Source organism: Euprymna scolopes, chromosome 14 (genome assembly GCF_053919585.1).
Source record: "Euprymna scolopes isolate OS-2025 chromosome 14, ASM5391958v1, whole genome shotgun sequence".
Classification (NCBI taxonomy): Eukaryota; Metazoa; Mollusca; class Cephalopoda; order Sepiida; family Sepiolidae; genus Euprymna; species Euprymna scolopes.
Genome location: NC_136495.1, coordinates 60,358,735 through 60,381,457, shown reverse-complemented (window position 1 = coordinate 60,381,457; position 22,723 = coordinate 60,358,735). Strand labels below are relative to the sequence as shown.

The window sequence follows — 22,723 nt, the reverse complement described above, 5'->3', positions numbered from 1 at the left end:
AGATAAGTACGCTTTGTTTAATTATACTACCCTACTCAAGTTCATTCCGTATCAATGCATACACACGCTGGACTACCATTCTCAATTTTCCTACAACAATTATTCCTCTTCCCACACACGAACAAACAATAGTGACCCGAACTTGAGATGAAAACACATTTCCTTTCTTGCTACAACATCAGTCCTGCCCTGCAACGAACATTGGTTATATACGCGCGGATATGTCCTAACTAAAATATTCATTTCTTTCAACAGCTAATAAACCCACGTTTATCTTATCCATTAACTGAGTCTTTGTTTCCTTCAATTCCTCATTCGTTTCATTATTCTCTTGTAACGGGATTGGGGTATTTATATATATCCTAGTCTCCTACAGTGTTCAACCCCAGAATTTAATTTAAAAAGAATAATAATTTAACGAAGACGCAATTCTCATAATAGAAGAAAACTGCATCCATGGAGATGAAAATTAAGTTGTTTAGAATTTAACGCCAAAATCCCATTTGAAGAAGACTGCCAAAATCTTCAACATTGTCGTCTGTCAATTTTAAACTGTCAAATGAGTCAAATCAACCAATGAAATGATGACACAAAAGCAATCATTCTAACACGAACAAAAAGATCGTCTTGCCATTATTTGAAAACGAAATTCAATAAAATTTTGAAACCAATTTTGCAAAAATTTATTTTATCCTGAGCTTTTTATTTTAAATGATGTAACCATGTAATAGTTGGCCTTCTGGTCAAGATCAAAATGTAGTATCTGTTCTTCAGATGCTACACTTCAATTTCTTGTTCTCTATCAGTGGAGGAGAAATCCTTCACGACTGAGACCATTTTTATTTTTGTTCCTTTTCTCCACATTAAAAAACGACCCTGGTGTCTAACTCTGTCCCGTGGGGAGGCATTGTAAATAGGAACTATGTAATGATGTAATCTGAAAAAGGCAAACATTGGATTTCAAACCATTTCTCGATTGTATAAGTTTTAACGTTCCAAATTCACCTTTCATATTGGTATTGCTCTAATACATTAACACCTTAAAAATATATTCCACTCCCATTACTCAGGGTTGTTGTTCGTACTAGTCGAGGATACGACAACAGTCGGAGAGTGGCTTTGTTGTTGATGGAGTATGGACTGAGGTTTAGTTTAAATTCTGACAGAGCTCTACACCTCGTTCTGTTAAGTCCGAAGAGATTCAGCTTCCTTTTCTTATCGCCTGAAGCATCCCTACAAGAGAATGCCAGAGGGCGATTCTTTGAATGTGCCGGCTTTTGAAAACCACACTTGACCTTGTGTCGAGACCTCCTTGACAGAGTAGCGACGGACATCGGACAATCTCTGACGTTAAGTTAATAAGTGAGATAAACGCAGCCACATTTTCGTATCTTCGAAGGTTTTTCTATCGATAACGAAATCAACATGGCTTTTGGAAGGTTAGGCAAATTAGTTTTAAATAATTCCATGCTTTTCCTTTGTGACATGCAAGAAAAGTTCAGACCTTCGATTCAGTACTTTTCACAGATTGTGGAAGTATCATCTCGGATGTTAAATGCAGCCAAAATACTTGAAATGCCGGTAATAGTTACCGAACAATATCCCAAAGGTGACTTACTCAGTTTATTTTGCTTTTTTTATGTTTTATTTTATTTTTTTTTTAAGATAGAAAGTGTCCACTTGGTGATGAAAACCAGTATTTATATTTATTTATATATATTTAAAAAAAAAAAAAAGAAAAAAAAAGTTAACCTGTACGGATAGGGTCCCGATGTCCCGACTGAGTTCGGGGAAAAGTCGTCAGACGTAAGCGGGTCGAGGCGAAAAATTACCCCTTCAATAAAGTGCCGAGTTGTTAACTTAAGAAAAGAAAAAAAAAAACAGTTCAAATAATTAGAATTTTTATTTTATTTTAACAGTTCAAATAATTAGAATTAAAATAAATAAACAGTTCAAATAATTAGCATTTTTTACCCCCTTATAAATTCCACAAATAATTAGAATTTTTAAATTTTTGGTATACCGATTTTTTTTTTAATTCAACAGTTCAAATAATTAGAATTAAAAAAAAAAAACAACAAAAAAACGGGTTTGTATTACTGTACACAGATTCGAAAAAGTTGTCAAAAAACAAATATATAACAAATAAATGTTATCAAAGGCAAGATAAGTTACTTTTCTACCAAACTGGATATATTTTTCGTGTTTTTATTCAATGTAACATGCTTATTCAGCTCGAAAAGCATACAGTGTTTACCGATGTATTGGAAAATTCAAAATGGCGCCCGACACTCTCTTAAACACGGTAAGTTCAGGAAAAGATGTTATAAATAATAAATTAGACAAAATACTCTTAGAAATTCGCTCATTATATGTTATCGTGACATAAGTTGACATATATTCGGTGTTTTTTTAATAGTATTTTGTCTAGTTCATTATTTATAACACATTTTCCCAAACTTACCATGTTAAAGAGAGTGTCGGGCGCCATTTTGAATTTTCCAATACATCGGTAAACACTGCATGTTTTTCGAGCTGAATAAACATGTTACATTGAATAAAAACCAAAAAAATGTATCCAGTTAGGTAGAAAAGTAACTTATCTTGCCTTTGATAATATTTATTTGTTATATATTTGTTTTTTGACAACTTTTTCGAATCTATGTGTACAGTAATACAAACCCCACAATTATTCCGGGGCCCCCTAATTTTGTTGGGGTAGCTAACAATTTCTTGGAACAAATGTCCCGAATGTAGCCATACCACGTAATGGCCGTTTTGTATGTTATTGTGCACATGTTGGCACACTGTGTTGCAGGAGTCTTATATGCCCCAAAATATAAGACTTGGATAAATGTCGTCAGTGGCAGCTGCTGAGTGCTGACTGCAGTGCTGACTGCTGAACTCCTAAAAAAAAAACTCCCTTGTTTTATCGAAATGTGCCTTTCTTTATGTGAAAGGTACCTCTGACAATAATTTTGTTCCTTTTTACTTCTGTCATTGACGACGCACATAAGTCCTTCTTTTCGTAAGATGTTATTTTCTCCTAAGAAAATTTTCGCCTCATTGTAACAACTCCCAAATTTGCTCATGCTTGTCAAATCCATGCTGAAGGGGTTTTAGGGTTAGGGTAATTTTCTGCCTCGACATCGCTTACGTCAGACGGCTTTTCCCCGAACTCGGAACGAGTCGGGACGTCGGGCGGGAGCCTATCCGTACAGGTTAGCCCAAAAGGGGGTGGCACCGGTTGTTATTTTTATTTATTTATTTTTAATAATATTTAAGGCAGACGATGGGTGCCACTTTTATGCCCGCTTCTGACTGACACCAATTCCAGTCAAGAATTTAGATCACGTAACTCAAAATAATCAATCAATTGCATTCTTTTAAAGTTAAAATCGTCTGCCGTCAATATTATTAAAAAAATAACAACCGCCGCGGTGCGGTGCTTATTTTTATATCCCCCTCTTAATATTGTCCGACTACAATATTTTTTTCTTTTCAAATTATTTTTATTTTGTTACTTTTCAAAATAGAATTAAGGCTGATTAATTTTCCTCACATTAAAAAACAACTATTTGTCTAGTGTGCTCTCGATTTTATTTAATTTATTTATTTTTCGGTTTATTTTTATATTTTACTTTTCAAATAACGTTCAATTGTATGCTTAACCTTTTCTCTCCGCACTCAGTGAAAGAGAAATCCTTCAAGGCTGAGGCAATTTTATTGTTTGTTGTCACTATCCGGACTGCCTTTTGGGGGAAATGGATCTTCCCCACTTAAAGTTATAGATTTTTTATTTACTCTGAGAAGTTGACAACAAAATAGTATTAAAGAAAAAATTAGGCACAAGGCCACTCCAAAATTGGGGAGGGGGTGTCTATGGTCATCCTCGTCACTTTACCCTTGCTAGTCTATGCTAATGCTAGCTAAAGTTCTCATTGTCATTCACCACAATATCTCAAGCATACCGGAGGTCATCCTACTTAAGATTCCCAAATTATATTGTGTGTGTGTATGTGGTTTTTTTTGGGGGGGGGGAGTTGCTCAACTCTTTAGAATCATCCTTGTAAGTATCATTTCTGACTTAAAAGGAGTAAGTAATGGGAAAATAGATGTTGCAAAATCAAAGGTCTCTAATGAGGTGCCAGACATTAAGGGTGTGACGTCCTAAAAGGATAAAAAATATCAAAGATTCTCTTAATAAACCTTATGTATACTATTAAATTCAGTTTTATTTTAACTACAGGATGGAATGATAAAATTGTCGCCATAGAAAAGACAAACTGATTCCATTTCCGTTTGATGAAAACCGCTTTTCTATTTTTGTTGCAGACCATCTACTAGTTGGCCAGTTGTGTACAAATCCTTAGAGCGATAGAAGCCTTCTATCATATCTGAAAATGACACCATGTTACATGAGTGAGATTGGAAATGCACTTCTGTACAACTCTCTACTAATCCAAGTTTTGACAACAGGACCATTGCCAGAACCCTTATAATGCATCGCTGGATTGCCACGAATAACAGGGACGTGCCCAGGATGATGAAAACAAAATTTCCGGCCATGATTATGGTCATTGGTGTGGTTTTAAGTTAGGACCACATCATACCACTGCACATCGTCGAAGTTGGCTTGAAAGTCAGCACCAAAGTGTGCCTGGATGTGCTGAGGATTGTGGTGATTCCCTGGTGCAATCAGGTGGCCACTGGCAAACCCTAGTTATAGCAGTAGCACTCTGTGCTGGCTCACAAATCCAAAGAGAGCCAGGCTTGGCTTTGTACCCTTCTGGACCTGCTGGACTACTTCGCTTGGTCATATGTCAAAAACATTATCAGCATGATCTCCCACAACACTAAAGCCAGCCTGATCGCCACCATTTTGGTTTCTGGGAAAAATTTTGTAGTTATATTCAATTAAATTCAGTTTTACTTAAAACTTATGGTTTTTACATGCTTGAGCTTATAAGGTATAATGTTGTTGAACAAAGAAAATAAATTCTTAATGATATTGTACTTTATGATTGAAGGGATAACATTTTTATTGTTTTAAATATTGTGCATCAAAATGAGAATTCTTTTAAAAACACAGAATAAAATAATTCACTCACTTTTTTCCAAACTTTTGAAGTCTTTTTGTGAAAATAAATCTTTACTGCTTCTACTTTCTAATTTAGAGTTTCTTTTAAAAAAAAAATTGTTTTCTGTAAATTTTCACTTTGGGCTATTTCTGTCTCAAAAAATTTCTGTCTCAAAAACAAATTACATCAAGTTTTGTGAACTTCTCACATTTGCCTCTTTCTGCTTAAAAACAAAATAAAACAACCTTCAACTCTTTTAATTTGTGCGGCAAATTATGTTGCAATGATTTCATATTGCAATTATGTTTTGGTGGAGAATATTGAAAATTATTAGCACTCAATTGTTACGTACTGTGATTGGATGGAAAACAACCAATCAGAAATCATGTTTTAGAACCTCCACTGAACCCCATGTGAGCTAGGTTTTTCAACACTCTTTTTCTCTTTTTGCTGTGTTCCACATAGACATTAACACTACTACTGCTACTCTCTGCTGACAATACGGTAAGACACATATGGTGGTTCTTATCAGCACTAGTAGCACATAATTTTCCCTTAGCATCAACGCCAACAGAGTCTATGCCATTATTGAGATGACTTCTTCTCTGTTGACTGAGGTATGTCTCTGGTCCTGTGCAGTTCTAAGAGGTGCACCATCCCAGGCTTTGCCTTCTCCTTTTAAAAAGGGGTTGATTTATTGCTAATCGCCTGATTCTAGCTTTCTGCAATTCTTTGAGAAGGTAACAGTTTATCATTAATCACTTAAAGTGTCGCTATAAAGCAATGCCAGCAGGGCTGGCCAGGTATTTTTCTGCTGCTCAGAATGCTTTTTTATTTCTGCTTTGAAATACAAGTTTTTATTACACTTTCATCTGTGTTTGTTTGGGTTTTTTTCCTTTTATCTTGTCGACATCACAATATTTCATACCATATACCTAAAGTGGGATAATTCCAATGCATTCAATATGGAATATTCCTGAAGAAATTGTTTTTTATTCAATAGTGCCAGAGAAATTTATGTAGATGACTGTGGAATATTTTGTCCAGAATTTCTCTACCGTTTTTCGGACTATCTTAAAGAAATGTTTAAAAAAATACCCAAGTGAAACTAAAAATGTCAAATAATAAAGGATTTCTTTCTTTGTTTTTTTTTTTTGGTATTTTTTTTTTGTGATAAACACAGTTATCAATTTTTAATTTCAAAATCGGAAGCCATCACCAAGTGGAAAATTTCTATCTTATTTTTTTTAATCCCTCCAAAACAAAGATAGCTTATTTGTGGACCAGCAGTTTCTAACCAGATAGTATTTTAAGGAAGTATAATTTTCTAAAATGCCAAGAAGCCATTTCCAAGAAATGGTGTAATTTCTAATAAATAATAAAAATTTTATGATTTCATTGAAATACCTTGAAGAATTTTCTATTAAAAATGAACATGTATTTATAATATATATATATATCCTACGTGTGTGAGATTCTCAAACTTAAGAACACCATTAACTCTAGATTCGGAGTGGTAAAATAAAATTATGACCACTAAGTATAGGTAGAAATAGGCAAAAATATTTTAAAAAAAAAAACGGTAGTTAAATAGAATCACTCCTGTCTCTAATCGAGTGTTTTTTATTTATTTACTTTTTTTTAAATTAGTTTTACAGGTTTTTCAAATGCCCTAAAAACAATTTTAAGTTTGAAATAGCATTTCTTTTATCAGTCAAACTTAGGCTAGAAAAAGTATGGGTTTGATTTGTAAGGCTTAAGCTTGAAAAGGGATTTGATTGTTGCTGAGAATTTCCGCTATCTAAAAACTCAATCATAAAGGAAAATGTGTATGCTGTAGTGCCCGTGATTAAACAAGAATATTATATTCCAAAATTCACATAATATGATCAAATAGTTTTAATTTAAATAAGAAAATCGAACTCTATGATTAACCAAACAATGGCTGTCTTATCCGCCATTTCAAAAACAATCTAATCAAAAATAAAGGGAAGTACGTCAGCATAATTCGTACTTACTATATTTATGTTGCAATGCCTATGAATTCCTATTAATCACTGAAAAATAATTTTCTTTATAAAAATAAAACTACTTGAACAATTTAGGTGATTTTTGGAATATGATATTTTCATTTTGTCACAGGTATGTACATCATGCAGATTTTTCGGTATTTTTGTTTATATATTATATATAAAAATACGCCACAATCATGTTGACACACCAGTTCTCGCCAGACCACCAAAGTTAAGCAACAATGAGCCTGGCCAGTACCAAATGGGTGACCATTTGGGAAGGCGCTGTATGTATTGCGCCGAGTTGCAGAAATTTTCTCATTAGTATCTGGGGGTGCGTTTAACTTAGAGGGATGGGGGGGGAGTAACTTACAGAGGGGTATACCTTCGAATCAAGATGGAAAGCAACCACCTTTACTTATCTTCTCGAGATTACCATGACTCTACAATTTGGAGAGCCATGGTTGCCGACGCTGTTAAAACAATGAGGTTGCTGCATGCATGCATTATATATAGAGGAAATTCTAGACAAGAACCGGCATTTTTATCACTAAACGCACAGATTAAATGAACACATCTTATGAATACACTTTCTTTTGATCCGATTGTAGGCCTTGGACACACAGTTCCTGAATTAGATGTGACTGGCATAAAGGTTTGCCCGAAAACACGCTTTTCCATGCTTATTCCAGATGTTGAGAGTCAGTTAAAAGAAAATACAGGTGAGTTTATTAACTTTATAAAACAACTAGCACATCCCACTTTTAAAAGAAAGGGGAGGCAATTTTCTATTTTTAAACGTTCCTTAATTCTATTTCTAATTAGGTAAAGTATTCTTTTCATCTTCACGTTTTTTACAAATTTTACCATATCCTAAACGTAGTGCTGTTTTTTTTTTTTTTTTTTTTTTTAATATTAAGGTCGAAAGCCAATCAAGGATAAGTGTTAATGCGATTATCAGCCAATGATAAACAACTCTATGAGAGTATTAGCAACAATCGGTGGAAAGAATATAATTTCATTATTTAAGAAGACAGCTCAATAAGTATTTGTTGAGATTAGACTTGAAGACAACCATGTTGAAAGAAAATGTTAAATCGTCAATAAAAATTGATGAGCCTATGTCCGTTTCCTACAGAAACAAGTCAGATTTGGTTCCTTGTAAGTGGATATCAATCTCTGGAAGGTTGGAACACAGACCTCTAATTTTGGAAAAAGAGATTTGGTAGTAGGGGTATGTATGTTAGGAGTTGAGGTACTGAGTTTATGTTTGTTTGTTTTTTTTTGTTTGTTTTTTAGTTGAGAATTTTCCATATTGAAAATATGTGAAAGAGGTCAGTAATTCTTATGTTTTACTTATTGCATCTCTATCTGCTTTGAATTTCTACATCTACACTATTTGTCTATCCTTTCATTCCCACTTGAGAAATGTCGCAAGTCGACCTGGTTTACAACAGTTTCTTAGCAATTAAAAGATAATATTTAGAAATAGATCAGCCAAAGCTTTTTTTACTTAATGGATCACCAACCAAATTTGATGTACATAACTTTATTATGTCATTTTATATTTATTTATTAAAATGTTAAATTCTTAACACGTGGTGTAATACAGGGTGAAATGATAGATTTGCTGCCCTAAAGAAAACAACTTTACACCTTTATTTGAAAACTTTTATTGAAAAAATCAATTCAGGTAATTTGATTATGTAGCAGAGCTGAGATATATTCTATGTAGTTGCCTTCAGTCTCAATCATCGCCTTGATACAGGTTCGAAATTGGGAGGTCGGTAAATACTCAACGGATGGCAGTAATCAGGCTGTCTTTGGTGTTGGGGGAAGTCATGTTGGTGATTTCCTTGACGTATGACCAAACGAAGTAGTCCAGCAGGTTCAGGTACAGAGGAGAAGTGGAGCCAATGAGAGAAGGGTTCAAAGTCATAGCACTCTTTCTGAACAAGCCTGGGTCTCTTTGGACTTGTTGGCCAGCACCGAGTCCTGCTGCCACATCCAGGGTCTGCCAGCAGCCACCTGATTGCACCAAGGGATCACCACTCTTTAGCACATCCAAATACACTTTGGTGTTGACTTTCAAGCCGACTTCGAAGATGTGAGGTGGCATGATGTAGCCCTCACTTGAAACCACACCAAAGACCATAACCTTGGCCATAAACTTTGTTGAGCTTTGAACTATCCGGATTTGCATTTTGAGGGTGCTGGCAATGATTTTGTTGTCATAACTTGAATTATTGATATTTTAGCATAGACAGTGAAGATTGCTGAAACAGAGGACATAATTCAGGAAGCACATTTTAGATTACATCGGTATCAAAAGATATTTTTTCTACTAAAAACACAATAGTAGTTGTTCTACTCAATGAATTTTTGTAATTTGTTGGATTTTCAACATGACAATTAAGTAATATTGTTTTTGCTTAAAAGGACATATTTAAAAAATCAATCTGTCACCTCCTGATGCTACCAGATCAGGCTGTCTGAAGATATTGGTTTCTTGATACAAAATGCATCGAACATTGATGCTTTTTGTTTTTTTTACTTTCGTTTGCAAAACTTTATTATGTTCTGCAAAAACAAAAATAATAACCCACTTTTTTCCCTCTTTTCCTTTTTCCCTTTCTCTTTCTATCTCCCCCCACTCCCTGGCTGGTTTCCTAACTTAAAATGTAGTAAACATTAATACCCTAACCCTTTTCCCTTTCTCAATGCAAAACTCATTCATGTTCTGCTGGGCAGGAAGCAAAAACAATAAAATCCACTATAAAACAATCAAACCAAACACTAAAAACTAGCGATTGAAGATACAAAAAGCTTGAAGAATAAAAATCTTCTACAAAATAACTTGATGCAACATGAATACTATTTCTAAAATTACTGGATTCGCCATTAAATAACCCGAAAAGGTTTGATATGCCGTAAAACAAAACCTGAACTGCTGTCAGCTCATTTATATGCATGAGTTTAAACCAGTTTCCAGTAGGATTTGAAACAATCACATCTACTTTCCTTTTGTTGCAAATGTTGTTTCCATCTTGTGTTAGACATGATTACAAGTGTTGGAGTTAAACATTATCTTCCTTGAACTGTGTGAAATATTATTAGAAGTTATCTCCCTTGGACTGTGATTTTGATGCATTTTAGGTTATAAATAAACGAGTGAGTTGATATGTACCCTCCTCTTTCTTTCTCCACATGTAAATAAAAGCTGATCACACATTTCTTATATGTGCGTGTTATTCGAAAGGTCTTTCCAACGTACCTTTCATTATTTTTTTTGATTGTCAACTTCCACAAAGTCTATGCAAGGTATGTAATTATTTGATTAATTGACTTTATCGATTTTATAATTACCCAACAAAAAGTTCATAATCACGTCTTTATTTACTGCTGGTTCTTGTATGCATGCTTTCTGTAATTTTTCCAGCCTGAGAGAACGCTGTCTGCAACTAAGTTCTCTCATGCATCAAAAGAGGACTAAGTTAAGATAAAACTGTTGGAAAACAGGGAAAGTTTATTCTCTTTGATCTTTACTCCAAATCACTGTCCAATGGGGGCGAGGGAGACAAAAAGAGATCAATAACCGGCGCTTATGTCAACGGATCATTAATTCTAAGGGAGATAACCAGCATAAACATAGCAAAAATAAGCATATTTTGCGAGATATAATTTGGGACGCTGAAATAATCAGTAGAACAATGAAAGAATGTTAAATGGGGGGAAAAAAAATGATTAAACGATTACTGTAGCCGAGTTCCAGATGAACTTAAACAATGTTAAGTAATAAAATAAACTTATTAATTAACATACAGAAAACAAAAGTAAACAACCTGTTACAAGGAAACTGTTAATTAATCAACAAAAATTGAATAAACTTGTTAATTAATCAAGAAGTTGTTGTCCAATTAGTCAAAGAAAAATGGTTCCCTTATTTAAGAGAAGAAAAACAAAAAATAACGAACACTATATCTTGTGCAGAATCTTTGATTTTTTCCTCTTTTTTTTTTTTAAATACATTTGTACATAATAGTAAAAAAAAAAAAAAACTTTAATCATAGTCAGAAATGACTGATTATCTGAAATAAAGAAAAACAAATTTCTTATTTTTTAATTTTTTATTTTTGTTTTTAAAAAAATTACATTGACGGTTTAAATACTTCAAAATCTCCTTCAATATTTTCGTTGTTTTGTGTACGTTAATTATTATGCGCCCCAAATTATACTTTGCAAAATGAAACTACAGAATAATATAAAAAAAAAAAAATTAAATTAAATTTGAATCATAGCCAGAAATTGACGGTTTAAATACTTCAAAATCTCCTTCAAAAATGTTTTAATCATCCAGTAACTGACTGATTACTTAAAATAAAGAAAAACAATTTTTTTTTTTTTGTGTAATCATTTCATTTAAAATTCTTCCATTGTTCTGCTGATTATTTCAGCGTCCCAAATTATATCTTGCAAAATATACTTATTTTTGCTATGTCTATGCTAGTTATCTCCCTTAGATTTAATGATCCGTTGACATAAGCGCCCAATAACCACTATTTAATCATATCTTATCAGGATATTTTCATATGACATGTTCACACTTTTAGTGCCTCTAATGTGTTCTTGATCTCCCTCCCCCTCTCTCTCTCTCTCTCTCTCTCTCTCTCTCTCTCTCTCTCTCTCTCTGTGGCATCATATCCATTTTATCAAATGCTACAGCTAAGTAAAAACTGAGTTACATTCATTTCTGCGATCTTTACAGACTGAGATAACATTGTCTGCAAATAAATTCTTTTATACCGCAAAAAAAAAAAAAAGAAGTCAAGACAAAACCTGTTGGAAGACAGAAAAAGTTTATTCATCTTGATTTTCATTTCAAGTCATTGGCCAGTAGAGTGAAAGAAAAGAGAGGGAGACCAACAATCACTGTTTAATCATATATCACCAGCACATTCTCACTCACTCTCTTTGAGTCATGTGATGTCACATTTGTTTCTATCAATGCCACAACCAAGTAAATCTTAACATCGAATCCAGAAAGCTGACCCAACTGACCTTCCATATCTTATTATTTTCAACTGACTAATTTATATACTAGTGGGTTTACTTACCAAATATTTAACAAAAGTTGACAGACATAGACGGACAGCACCTTTTGTAGAGATGCTTGGTTGCAGCTATAATAAAATACGTCTATTAAAGACAAACATAACTCACTGAGAGATCAATGGAGCATCTACAAAAAACTATATTTTATTGGTTGTTTTTCCTTTGTCTTCCTTCATTTTATCAGATTTCATCATTCTTATTCTAAATGGTGACGTTTCTTGCTTTATTCCTGAATTGGTTTGGATAGATGCTTTACAGATTTTTTTTTTTATTGCTATTTGCTTACAGCAGAAATAAATGATGATCAGAGATTTCCTACTGAAAATAACAAGGTCCTTTCAAACGGACTAAGAAAAATACAAGTTAGAAATCAGTGTAAACTTTTCGGACATATTTGGATCATCACAAAAAGGAATCTCATCTTTTGGAGTTATAAATCTTTTATTACATGCAAATAAATACATAGAAAACACTGCAAAAAGAGTCTGTAATCTAATAAGGAATATTGTGACCACATCTGGTACACGATCTCTAGTTTCTCCTTCTTGTACAGGTTGCAAAAAAGTGTCTCCAATCTAAAATGTCCTACACTGTCTGCCAAACTCTAGTCTCGGTCACATCACCACAGAAGTTGTATTCATGTACTCGTTTTACAAGTACTTCTACAAAATAGCCCCTGATAAGCTTATTGCACTTGTATTCTCTCAACGAAAATATCTCTGACCCATCTTGCTAGAAGCAAAATCCCACCCCTTCAGTATAGAGATCTCTAGATGCTGTTAAACTTTACACTCTGATAGCTTCTTTCATCAGACTGCTCACCTTTAGAATTCCTTCCCTGCTCCCTGTTTCCCTGACTATACCAATATAAAAATTAAATGTGAACCACACCTCCTTCGAACCACCAGTAACAAGAAGTCCAGGACAACTGGAAACAATGTTGGAATAAACAGAAAAATCTGTAATTTCAGAAGCTTTTCTTCTCCTAAAATAGTTGCACTACCAAGACTTGAGTCTAGTCTACTCTAGACTCATCTATTTGATGAGTTCGTCCATCGGAACGACAAAGACCATCTGATCGTCCTAGGGATGATGGATGACTCGCACTGAAAATTTATTTAAAGTGATGCTCTGACAGAGTTCAAAATAGACTTTGTAGCTTAGTAGTGGATGCCCCTTTCTCTTCCCTACAACCTCTTTTCCACAGAAGAGACGTTGCGAGCCTGTCTTTGCTTTATCGTTATTTTCATGCCAAGTGCTTGACTGAACTTCAATCTATGGTTCTCCCTAGTCAAACTTTCACAAAAAACACTTGTTTAGCCAAAACCACTATCAATAATTACCCACACTCTTTATCTGTGCCTAAACCTAAATGTAGATTCCATGAACAAAGCTTCTTTCTTAGAGTTGCATGCCTGTGAAACTCTCTTTCGATTGCCTGCTTTCCAGCTGACTACAATCTGATTGTTTTCAAGTCCAACATAAACAAATTTTTAATGAACCGTCCCCCTAAGTAATTCAATTTACAAAATTCCTACTACTTATGTTTACTACGCTATAATCACATTGACTAATGTATACCTATTAATCCTTGATAAGTGGTGATTCCTGTATATATAAAAAAAAAAAGCTGGTTTGCACAGAGCCAGCCTCACTCTCTCCTACCAACCAGTCTGATCCAGCGATAGGACAGAGCTCAAACAGTTAGAGACGAGGTGGGATGCAGGAACTACTGGAAGTGTCATCATCCTCCTGCATACAGCGCCTGGTATTCCCAAATGGTCACCCATCTAGTATTGGTTAGGCCCAACCTTGCTTAAATTCGATGGTCTAACGAGAACCTGTATATATTTCATGTGTATATGGCAGCAGCAACAGCCAACGTATGCAAATACTAAGCCGTGTGTGAAGTGATTTCACAACAAGGAATAAAGAAGGAAAGAAAAATATTATGAAAAAAGAAAAACGTGGACCCTTGAGATTAGAGATGGACAGAGATACACGTGTTACACACATGAGCTGAGAGAGACCAGAAAAGATGCATCCTAAACATGGTCGGACAAAAGCAGGATACCACGTGTTCAGACACGGCAGTCTTGTTAAGCACATTGAAGTACAAAAAAACTTTTGAACAAGAGACAAGGGGTTATTGTGAAAAGTACTCATAAATAAATGTCTATTGTTTCACTGAAAAAAGAGTGAGCCAAATTCTTTCCTTGGCTTTGTTTCCTTGCAACTGTCTGCATATGATGTGTGGGTCTCGAGTGTTGACATGTAACAACTATGGTACACATGTATATGTATGATTTACCTTGATCTCTGGTTGACTTCAGATAGTTTAGAAAATATGATCCTTTTTAACCATGGTAATCTGATGTTTTATTCATAGCTGAAAGGAACATATACGGTATTTGTGCAAGTGATGTAATAGCCTGGACAGAATTTGAACCTGGCATGCTGAGCCCACACTTCATGCCTGCAACCACGATATCACACCACTTCCATTCATGGTGGTGAGAAACACAGTACATTTTTATGAAAACTCCTATAATGTGTGTTGTTTTCTTTTCCAGATAGGAAAACCATTTTGCTGTGTGGTATTGAGACACAAGCCTGCATCCAACAAACAGTCCTTGATCTGCTGGAAAAAGATTACCACGTGCATGTCATTGTGGATGCCTGCTCTTCGCGTACAATGGTCGACAGGTGAAGTACAGTTTGTTTTATTTAGAAAAAGAAAAAAAAATTTAGATATGGCAAAACATTTCTATGAGAAGCATGAATTTGGAAAAGTATTTTCATAGTTTCTTAGTAGTTTCATTGGTCTAAAATGATGCCTAACTGTAAGCAATGGATCAGTGATTAACTCAAGTCCAGGAGTAGTAATCATGTCACCCTCTTCCCTCCAAGCAATTATGTATAAAATAAAACAAAAACTGTTTCTTTTCTTTTCTCTCATTATATTCTCACTTTATTTCTTTCTCCCCCTTTCATTTGTAATCTTTTAAAAAGATATATAGTTCATCTCTTTTATTCTCTATCCCATACATATATATATATGAAAATGTATAAAAAAGGATATGAAAAGTATAAAAGCTTATAACTTTTCTTTATTCGTTTTCTATTGGTGACGTGCAGGAATACAAAATATTATTATGAAAAAAAATTAAAAACTTTTTTTACAAGTACATATTTTCGATCGATCCTTCAGCCTTCATCAGTGTAGTGAAAGTGATATACATACATACATATATATATATATATATATATATATATATATATATATAAAACCTTACGAAGAACCTACACGGTTTGATCAACGTTTCAATGTTAACTTATCTCATCAGAGGTTTAATGATAATTATTGAACCCCTAACAAGATGTGTTAGCTTCAAAACATTGGTCAATCCACATTAATTTTTTTTTTTTTTTTAGTTCATATTATCAATACATTTGAATTTATTTCAATTATATATATATTAGCATGGGTACCTGGCATTGCCCTGGTTGGCATGAAGTTCTATTTGACCACACTTAAGGATATTAATCATTTTCATCATGAGCAACAACTTCAAAAATAAAAGAATGAATAAAAATATGTAAATGTAATCGTCCAAAAAAAAAGAAATACGTGATATCCTATTTCAACAGAAGGGATACAAAGAGAAGAAACTATTCTCCAGATATTGAACACTTTTTGTTGTTGGTGCGTTAAAAAGAAAACTCCCCCCCACCCCCACCAAATAAAAAAAAATCAAAACAACTTCTGTTTCAATAAAAATAGCAGCGAATGCCTGAACGACCAAAAAAAAAATTAGCCAAACATGTGCGTAATAGGCGTTTTTTATTTTTATTTTTTTTTTCGTAAATAAAGGAAATTTTCGATTTGCTTTTTTTTTTTTTTTTTTTTAATAAAGAAGTGGGGGGCTTTTTCGATTTGCCTCTTTTGAGCAGGGAGGGCTTTTTTGTTTCTAAAAATGTGGCTGAAGTTTGAATTCTAAGTGGTCAAAGTTTCTGTATAGTAATTTCAAGAATATTAAAAACAAACAAATGAAATTTTTTTCAGTTTATTTGTAAATATTTTTTGTTGTTGTTGTTTAAATATTAAAAAAACAAAACATTTTTCTTTCTACACGGAATTATTTTTTCAAGCTAGAAACTTATTGAGATTACCAAATTATTTTATTTGGTGAAGAGTTTATTCTTATGTGTTAAAATTTCTAGGGAAAGATAACTCTACATCTTTAAAAACGTCAATGTCGGAAATAATTCCAAATAAATTAGATATATTACCAATTAAATTGTTTAAAGTTTATTAAATAACAACTTTAAATAGAACACTTAAAACTATTCTCCCACTAGAAACATTAACTAACATACTGCTATTTAGTAAAATCGATTTTCCTTAATGCAATATGCAAATGAGGTGGCCTCTTAATTGTATATTTTGCAAGAATCATGTTATATATAGAAATAAATGCATGAGTAAAATAGCAGACCTTTTGTATATATTAATCAAATTGTGAACAAACAAACAAACAAACAGGAATATGAATTTATATATATATATATATATAGATAGATATCATAAGCATAAACAAAGACTGTAAACTGGAGATTCACATGTAAAAATTTATTTTTCAACAGAATCCCTCCAATAAAGAAGGATGGTGAAATATCCTTATTCAGCATTAAACATTAATATTTATATAGGATTGAAGCTTACAACTGCATTTGACTAGTAACTTCCCCCCATTATATATATAAAATGAAATATGGTAAATCTCCAACACTGTAAACAGGTGATGATGATGCCCTTTTCTATTTCATACTTTGGGGTTAGGTTCCATGTTTCATAACTAATATAAATGACTTCTTTGTTATATTGTGGACTTATACAAGTTTCACCTCTGTAATATGTAGATTTATTTAGTATTCTATGGATTCAAACCAATTAAACCACAGAGATAAGTGTTTGGATAGTATTGTTGTCGCTAAGATTATAGAAAAGGGAATACTTCAATTGTTAGCAGTGGGAGCTGTTTCTGTGACTGTTGCTTCTTGTATAAGGCCAATATATATTGTTTTTTTTTTTTGTTGTTTGCATAATATTATTAACTAGCTGATCCATGTTTCTGAATTTTTGAGATGAGGATTAATAATTTATATTAGTTGGATTATTCGTACTATTGTTCTCATCTTGAGTTTTATTTTTACTTCATTTAATGTAACCTCTGTAGAATAATCAAAAGAACTGTGTTAGTCAATAACACACAACAACAACAATAATAATAATAGCAGCAACACTTACCAAGGGTTCAGCTCATGCACAAGACAGACATCAGATTGAGCTGGACTGAGGGCTTGTATTTATGTACAAGCATATCCAATCAGGTGATTCAGCCAATCACAATCCAAGGAATAGACTGGCCCATGTGTGCACAATGGAATCTCCCATTGTGTCATAAATAGTTCTCCTCTTTCATGAGAAGTAACTTTACCCTTCGTCTGACTACGTCTTTATCGCTCAAAATTTGTTGGTTCGTATATTGTTATTCTGCACGTTATATTGTTAATATTTTGTTATCACCTTGTTAAATTTGTTATTGCTTATCTTCTTCTTCCCCCGGCACCACTTTTTCAATTACCGGATTCTTTTTTTTTCTTTTTTTTTTTTGGACTGTTATCTTTCTCTCCTCTTGTTATACGCCGGCCATGGCAGCTGCCAGCTGTGTGCCGACGGTTGAGGTGAAGGAAGATGAGGCATTAGGTGGATGGACAAAACCACCAAAAGTAAAAATCGACGTCGTTAAATTTGTCGAAGACGCAAAGAAATGTGTGGAATTTACGACTGAAACGGGTATAAAGTTGGAACAACCGCGGTTACAAGAATTTGCTAAGAGGACTATTTCTCTATTTGTAATAGACCGTAAAACAAAAAAACTAATTAGATCAACGAAAGATGTTGTCACCAAATTAATTTCATCAGCAGGTTTAAGAGCTGAGCGGATCACAAAATGCAAAGGATATAACACATGGGCAGCTCTTTTTAAGACGGAAGAAGAATGCATAGCAATGACAAAAAAAGAAATTATTACCACCGAGTACGTTCTGAGAATGGAATACCTAGGAAGGCGAAGAACTACAGTGTCCATTTTTGAAGTTCCTGGTGCTGTCCCCGGGGAATACCTAGCCGCTTTCTTACTTAAGTTTGGGGACATCACCGGAATAGAAGAAGACCATTATAATGGAGTATGGACTTTCGACATTCTGCTTAATGCAGAAGCATTTCTACGCATACCTTACTACCTGGAGGCTGGAGTAGAGAAGCTGCCAATCGTGGTCGCAGGCAGAAGACCAGCATGTTGGATATGTGGGGAAGTCGGCCATCTCACTTACACATGCCCCAAAAGGAAGCCAGCTGTAAAAATTATCACTACAAATGACCGGAAAATAGGTTATGTAGAACCTAAGGACAATTCCCAGACACCAGCAGAAGAGAAAAAAGAAATAACACCTGACGAGTTTGAAAAGACTTTTAATTCAGAAAAACAATCCCCCAAAAAGGACAACTGGACACTCATCCCTCTTTCAAAAAAATCCCCACCCAAGACTTATGCTAAGTCCCTCTCTAAAGAGGAGAAAATTGAAATTAGGACAAGTAAAGACCCAGGGGGCAATAAATTCAAAACCCTACTGAAACTAAAAGAAACTCTTGATGAGAAAAGGAGAAAATCGGAGGAGAAAGAGTTCCCTGAATCCCTTTTCCCTGAAAAACCGACCTCAAAAGAAAAGCAAATCCCTCGCAAAGCCCCCCCTCTTACTAAAGCTCCTCTGCCCCATAGAGACACCAAAATGACATCTCTAGGTTCTCCCTCCAAAAAGACCCCCAAACCGTCACCATTCTGCTCGCCAAACAACACGCCCAAGAACACCCCTCCCCCTTCTCCAATGAAAACAGACATGCCCCCTCCTCCCCCCTCAGATAAGAAAAGACATAGAAGCCCCTCTGTAGAGGCTGAATCAAGGAAAAAAAAACAACAACCCTTCTTTAATGGGAAAGACGTGTGCAAAATAACGGCAGAAGTAGAGACCATAATGAAGTCCCATAGCAGGAAAGATTACAGAAACCTCCTCGCTTTCAAATCATACCAAAAAAAAGACATTACTAACCCTGAAAATTTTAAAACAAACCACATACTAACAGTTGTCAGGAAACGCGAGGAGGCCAAAGGACTATGGACTATGCTGGAGGAAGCAAACTCTGCTTTCAACCTTTATCCTCCAGCAGCCTATTTCAACGACACCGAATTAATTGAAATTAGAAAACGATGTGTTGGACGGGTCCCCATCAAACTCCATCCTTCACTTTATAGGGCAGTTAAACTAACCTTCCCCCTAGACATCGGCGGTCTGTCCCCTGACGGGTCTATCACCACTGAGATGACCACTGGATCATTGGGGACAGCTGTCGGTGTCTTGACACCGTCTATGTTTGATTAGGTTTCTCAACCCTAAGTAGCTCGAGATGGCTTCCTTAAGATTAGCTAGTTTAAATGTCCGAGGGTTGAGGGACGCCTCTCGTAAACTTCGAGTTGCACGCGACCTTCAACGCCTTGGTGTGGATATTTGTTGTATACAGGAAACTCACTTCATTCCTAGTGATTATCAGGGTGTGCTCCTTAGAGACTTTCAGCTCTATTCAGCACATTATGATACCCATGCAAGGGGGGTTACTTGGCTAGTTAAGCGCACTCTTGATGCGTTGTGTGACCCTATTTATGCAGATCCAGAGGGAAGATTACTCGTTCTAGATGTTACCGTAAAGGATGTGGCATTTCGTTTTATTGGGGTTTATGCGCCCAATAACCATGCTGAGCTAGTTTCCTTTTTTCGGCGAATCGAGCCTTTCATGAATTCGTCTCGACGGTTAGTTTTAGCGGGAGACTGGAACGCGGTCCTGGATCCCGAATTAGATCGCGGGGTTAATTCCAGAAGGGATACTAATCAGAACCGGGATGCTAAAGCGTTTCGAGACTTTGTCGACAAGTTTGATCTTGTCGATAAATTTCGGAACGAAAAACCCGGGGATTTAGCATGGACTTGGACAGGTAGACGCGGCTCCGATTCCGTGCAACTTTCGAGTTACATCGATCGGTTCTTAGTTAGGAGAGTCGACTTAGGGCTTTTAGACTGTCCAAGTTTTCATAGTATAGTTTATTCGGACCACAGGCTTGTCCGGGTTCGAGTAAACTTAGATAGTGTTAAACCTAGGATGGCTAGTTACTGGAAGTTCAACACGTCGTTGTTCGATGTGAAGGACTTCCGGGAACAGCTTCTACTAACAATACAGAGGGAATTGACGGGGGCTATCATCGGGAATAAGTGGTGGGGCAACCTTAAAAAAGTCATTAGGTCCTTCGCTGCTGATTTTAGTCGCCGGCTCAAACGTAGTTCTAGAGCAGCGAAAGCGACGCTAGAAGATAGATTAGAAAGGGCGGTGGAGGAGGGGGATAGTGCTAGCTATACTGTAGTTAAGGCTGAACTGGACTCCTTGGATAACAGGGAGGACCAGGGAGTATTAGTTAGGGCTAGATTAAAAAGAGCGCCAAACGAGGCAACAAACATGGCCGCGTCATTGCGTGCGGAGGAGTTTCGACGTTCTGCAGATCGACACATCGCCAGTGTCACATTGCCGGACGGACGAACCGTAACTTCAAACGACGGAATCTTGGATGGTTTTCGGACTCATTTTCAGGAACTTTTTACCAAGGAGCCCGGTCTGACTATTGAACAGTTTGACACCTATTTAGCCGACTTTTCTCGCCTGGAGGCGACCGAAGCAGCTAGGTGTGAAGGTAGCATAAAAGAGGAAGAAGTCATTGAGGCCTTGAAACAGGTCGGGCTAGACAGGACCCCTGGGATAGATGGTCTGCCCTACGAGGTGTATTTGAGGCTGTCGCCCATTTTTATCCCTTTGCTGACCGTACTTTTTAACTCCTGGTTTAGGAACGGGTGCATACCTCAGTACTTTACCAGGGGGATCATTAAATTGTTACGCAAAGATAAAAATGGAGGGGATGGGATAGGTAATTTCCGGCCCTTAACGATGTTAAACACAGAGTTAAAGATTTTGGCCAAGATCTTAGCAAATCGTCTGCAGATTGTCTTACACCGTCTAATAAGTCCCGAACAGACTTGTTCTGTTAAGGGTCGGACGATTCAAGACAATTTGCACACGATACGCTTGATCGTAGAAAAAGTCGACACAGAAGCCGCGCTGATCAACTTAGATCAGTCCAAAGCATTCGACAGAGTAGACCATCGTTACCTAGAGGCTGTTCTTCGCTCGGCTGGGTTTGGTCCCCAGTTTCGCTCTTGGATTTGCCTCTTGTATGCCAACCCTGGTGCTATGGTAGAAGTGAATGGGGTGAGGTCGAAACCCTTCATGTTAACAAGATCGATCCGTCAAGGTTGTCCGTTATCCCCAATGTTATATGTGCTGGCGCTTGAGCCATATTTGCGCCAGCTTCGGGTGAATCCGGTCCTTCGCGGGATTACTTTGCCAGGTGGCTATACCCCGGTAAAGTATACCGCCTATGCTGACGACGTGACTGTGCTTGTAACGAGCAGTGCCGAGATTAGAGTCGTTGACATAGAAACAAGTCGGTATGCCAAGGTCACAGGGGCCATAATTAACTACGTTAAGTCTATTGGCTTACGTATCGGTGCCTGGAGGGGTATGCCCCTTCAGGGACCCTTTGGTTGGACTGATGGGCCATGCAAGCTACTCGGCGTCTGGTTTGGCCCCGGTCTCCAGCTGGAGAAAAATTGGTCGGAGGTATTGGAAGCGGTCAAGGTCGCATCTCATTTGTGGGCCTTGAGAAATCTGTCTTTGAAGGGTCGGGCGGAGGTATGCAATTCTCATATCTACCCCCTGATCCTTTACCGTCTATCAGTACTTCCACTCCCGGAAACCACACTAGTTGATCTGGTGCGTGCTCTTTTTGCATTCTTATGGCGCGGAAAGCAAGCCATGGTTACTCGGGAGGTCTGTTACCTGCATCCGTCTGAAGGCGGTCTGGGTATGCCTAGTGTGCTAATACGTAGACACACTCTTAGGCTGATATACCTGGATCGAATGTGTACACCAAGTGAGGGAAACGGTGTCTTCTGGATAGAAGACACTAAGAAAGCCTTTCCGGCTTTGGAGAGTGTGCATTCGGCTAGAGGAGAGGCACACAAGTTGTTCCGAAACGAGTGCCCTTTCTATCGCGAGTGTCGGCAGGCCTTGAGATTTCTTCTACGGGTCCAAGAAAGCCTCTCTGACACCCAGCTGTTGTCTCGCAAGGCGCTATATCGGGCCTTAGTGAGGGGATCCGTTCGAGACGAAAAGATTGAGGAGTTCGGTTTTACGAAGGAGGAGCGCCGCTTAATATGGCCTTGGGCGCCTGGGTCGAGCTGCTTCGATAATTACGAGGCATCACTCACCTGGCTGGTAATACGAAATGCCCTCTG

The 22,723-nt window shown here is 36.3% G+C and overlaps 1 protein-coding gene across 1 annotated transcript in view; it reads left to right on the top strand.

Moving 5' to 3' along the window:
- Positions 1-932: 932 nt before the first annotated feature.
- Positions 933-22,723, top strand: part of LOC145293041 (isochorismatase domain-containing protein 2-like) — a 56,377-nt gene continuing 34,586 nt past the window's right edge. The window contains exons 1-3 of the mRNA XM_080139346.1: positions 933-1,609; positions 7,705-7,815; positions 14,779-14,911. Coding sequence (XP_079995472.1) covers positions 1,426-1,609; positions 7,705-7,815; positions 14,779-14,911 — 428 coding nt within the window. The 5' untranslated portion in view covers positions 933-1,425. The remainder of the gene's footprint in view (positions 1,610-7,704; positions 7,816-14,778; positions 14,912-22,723) is intronic.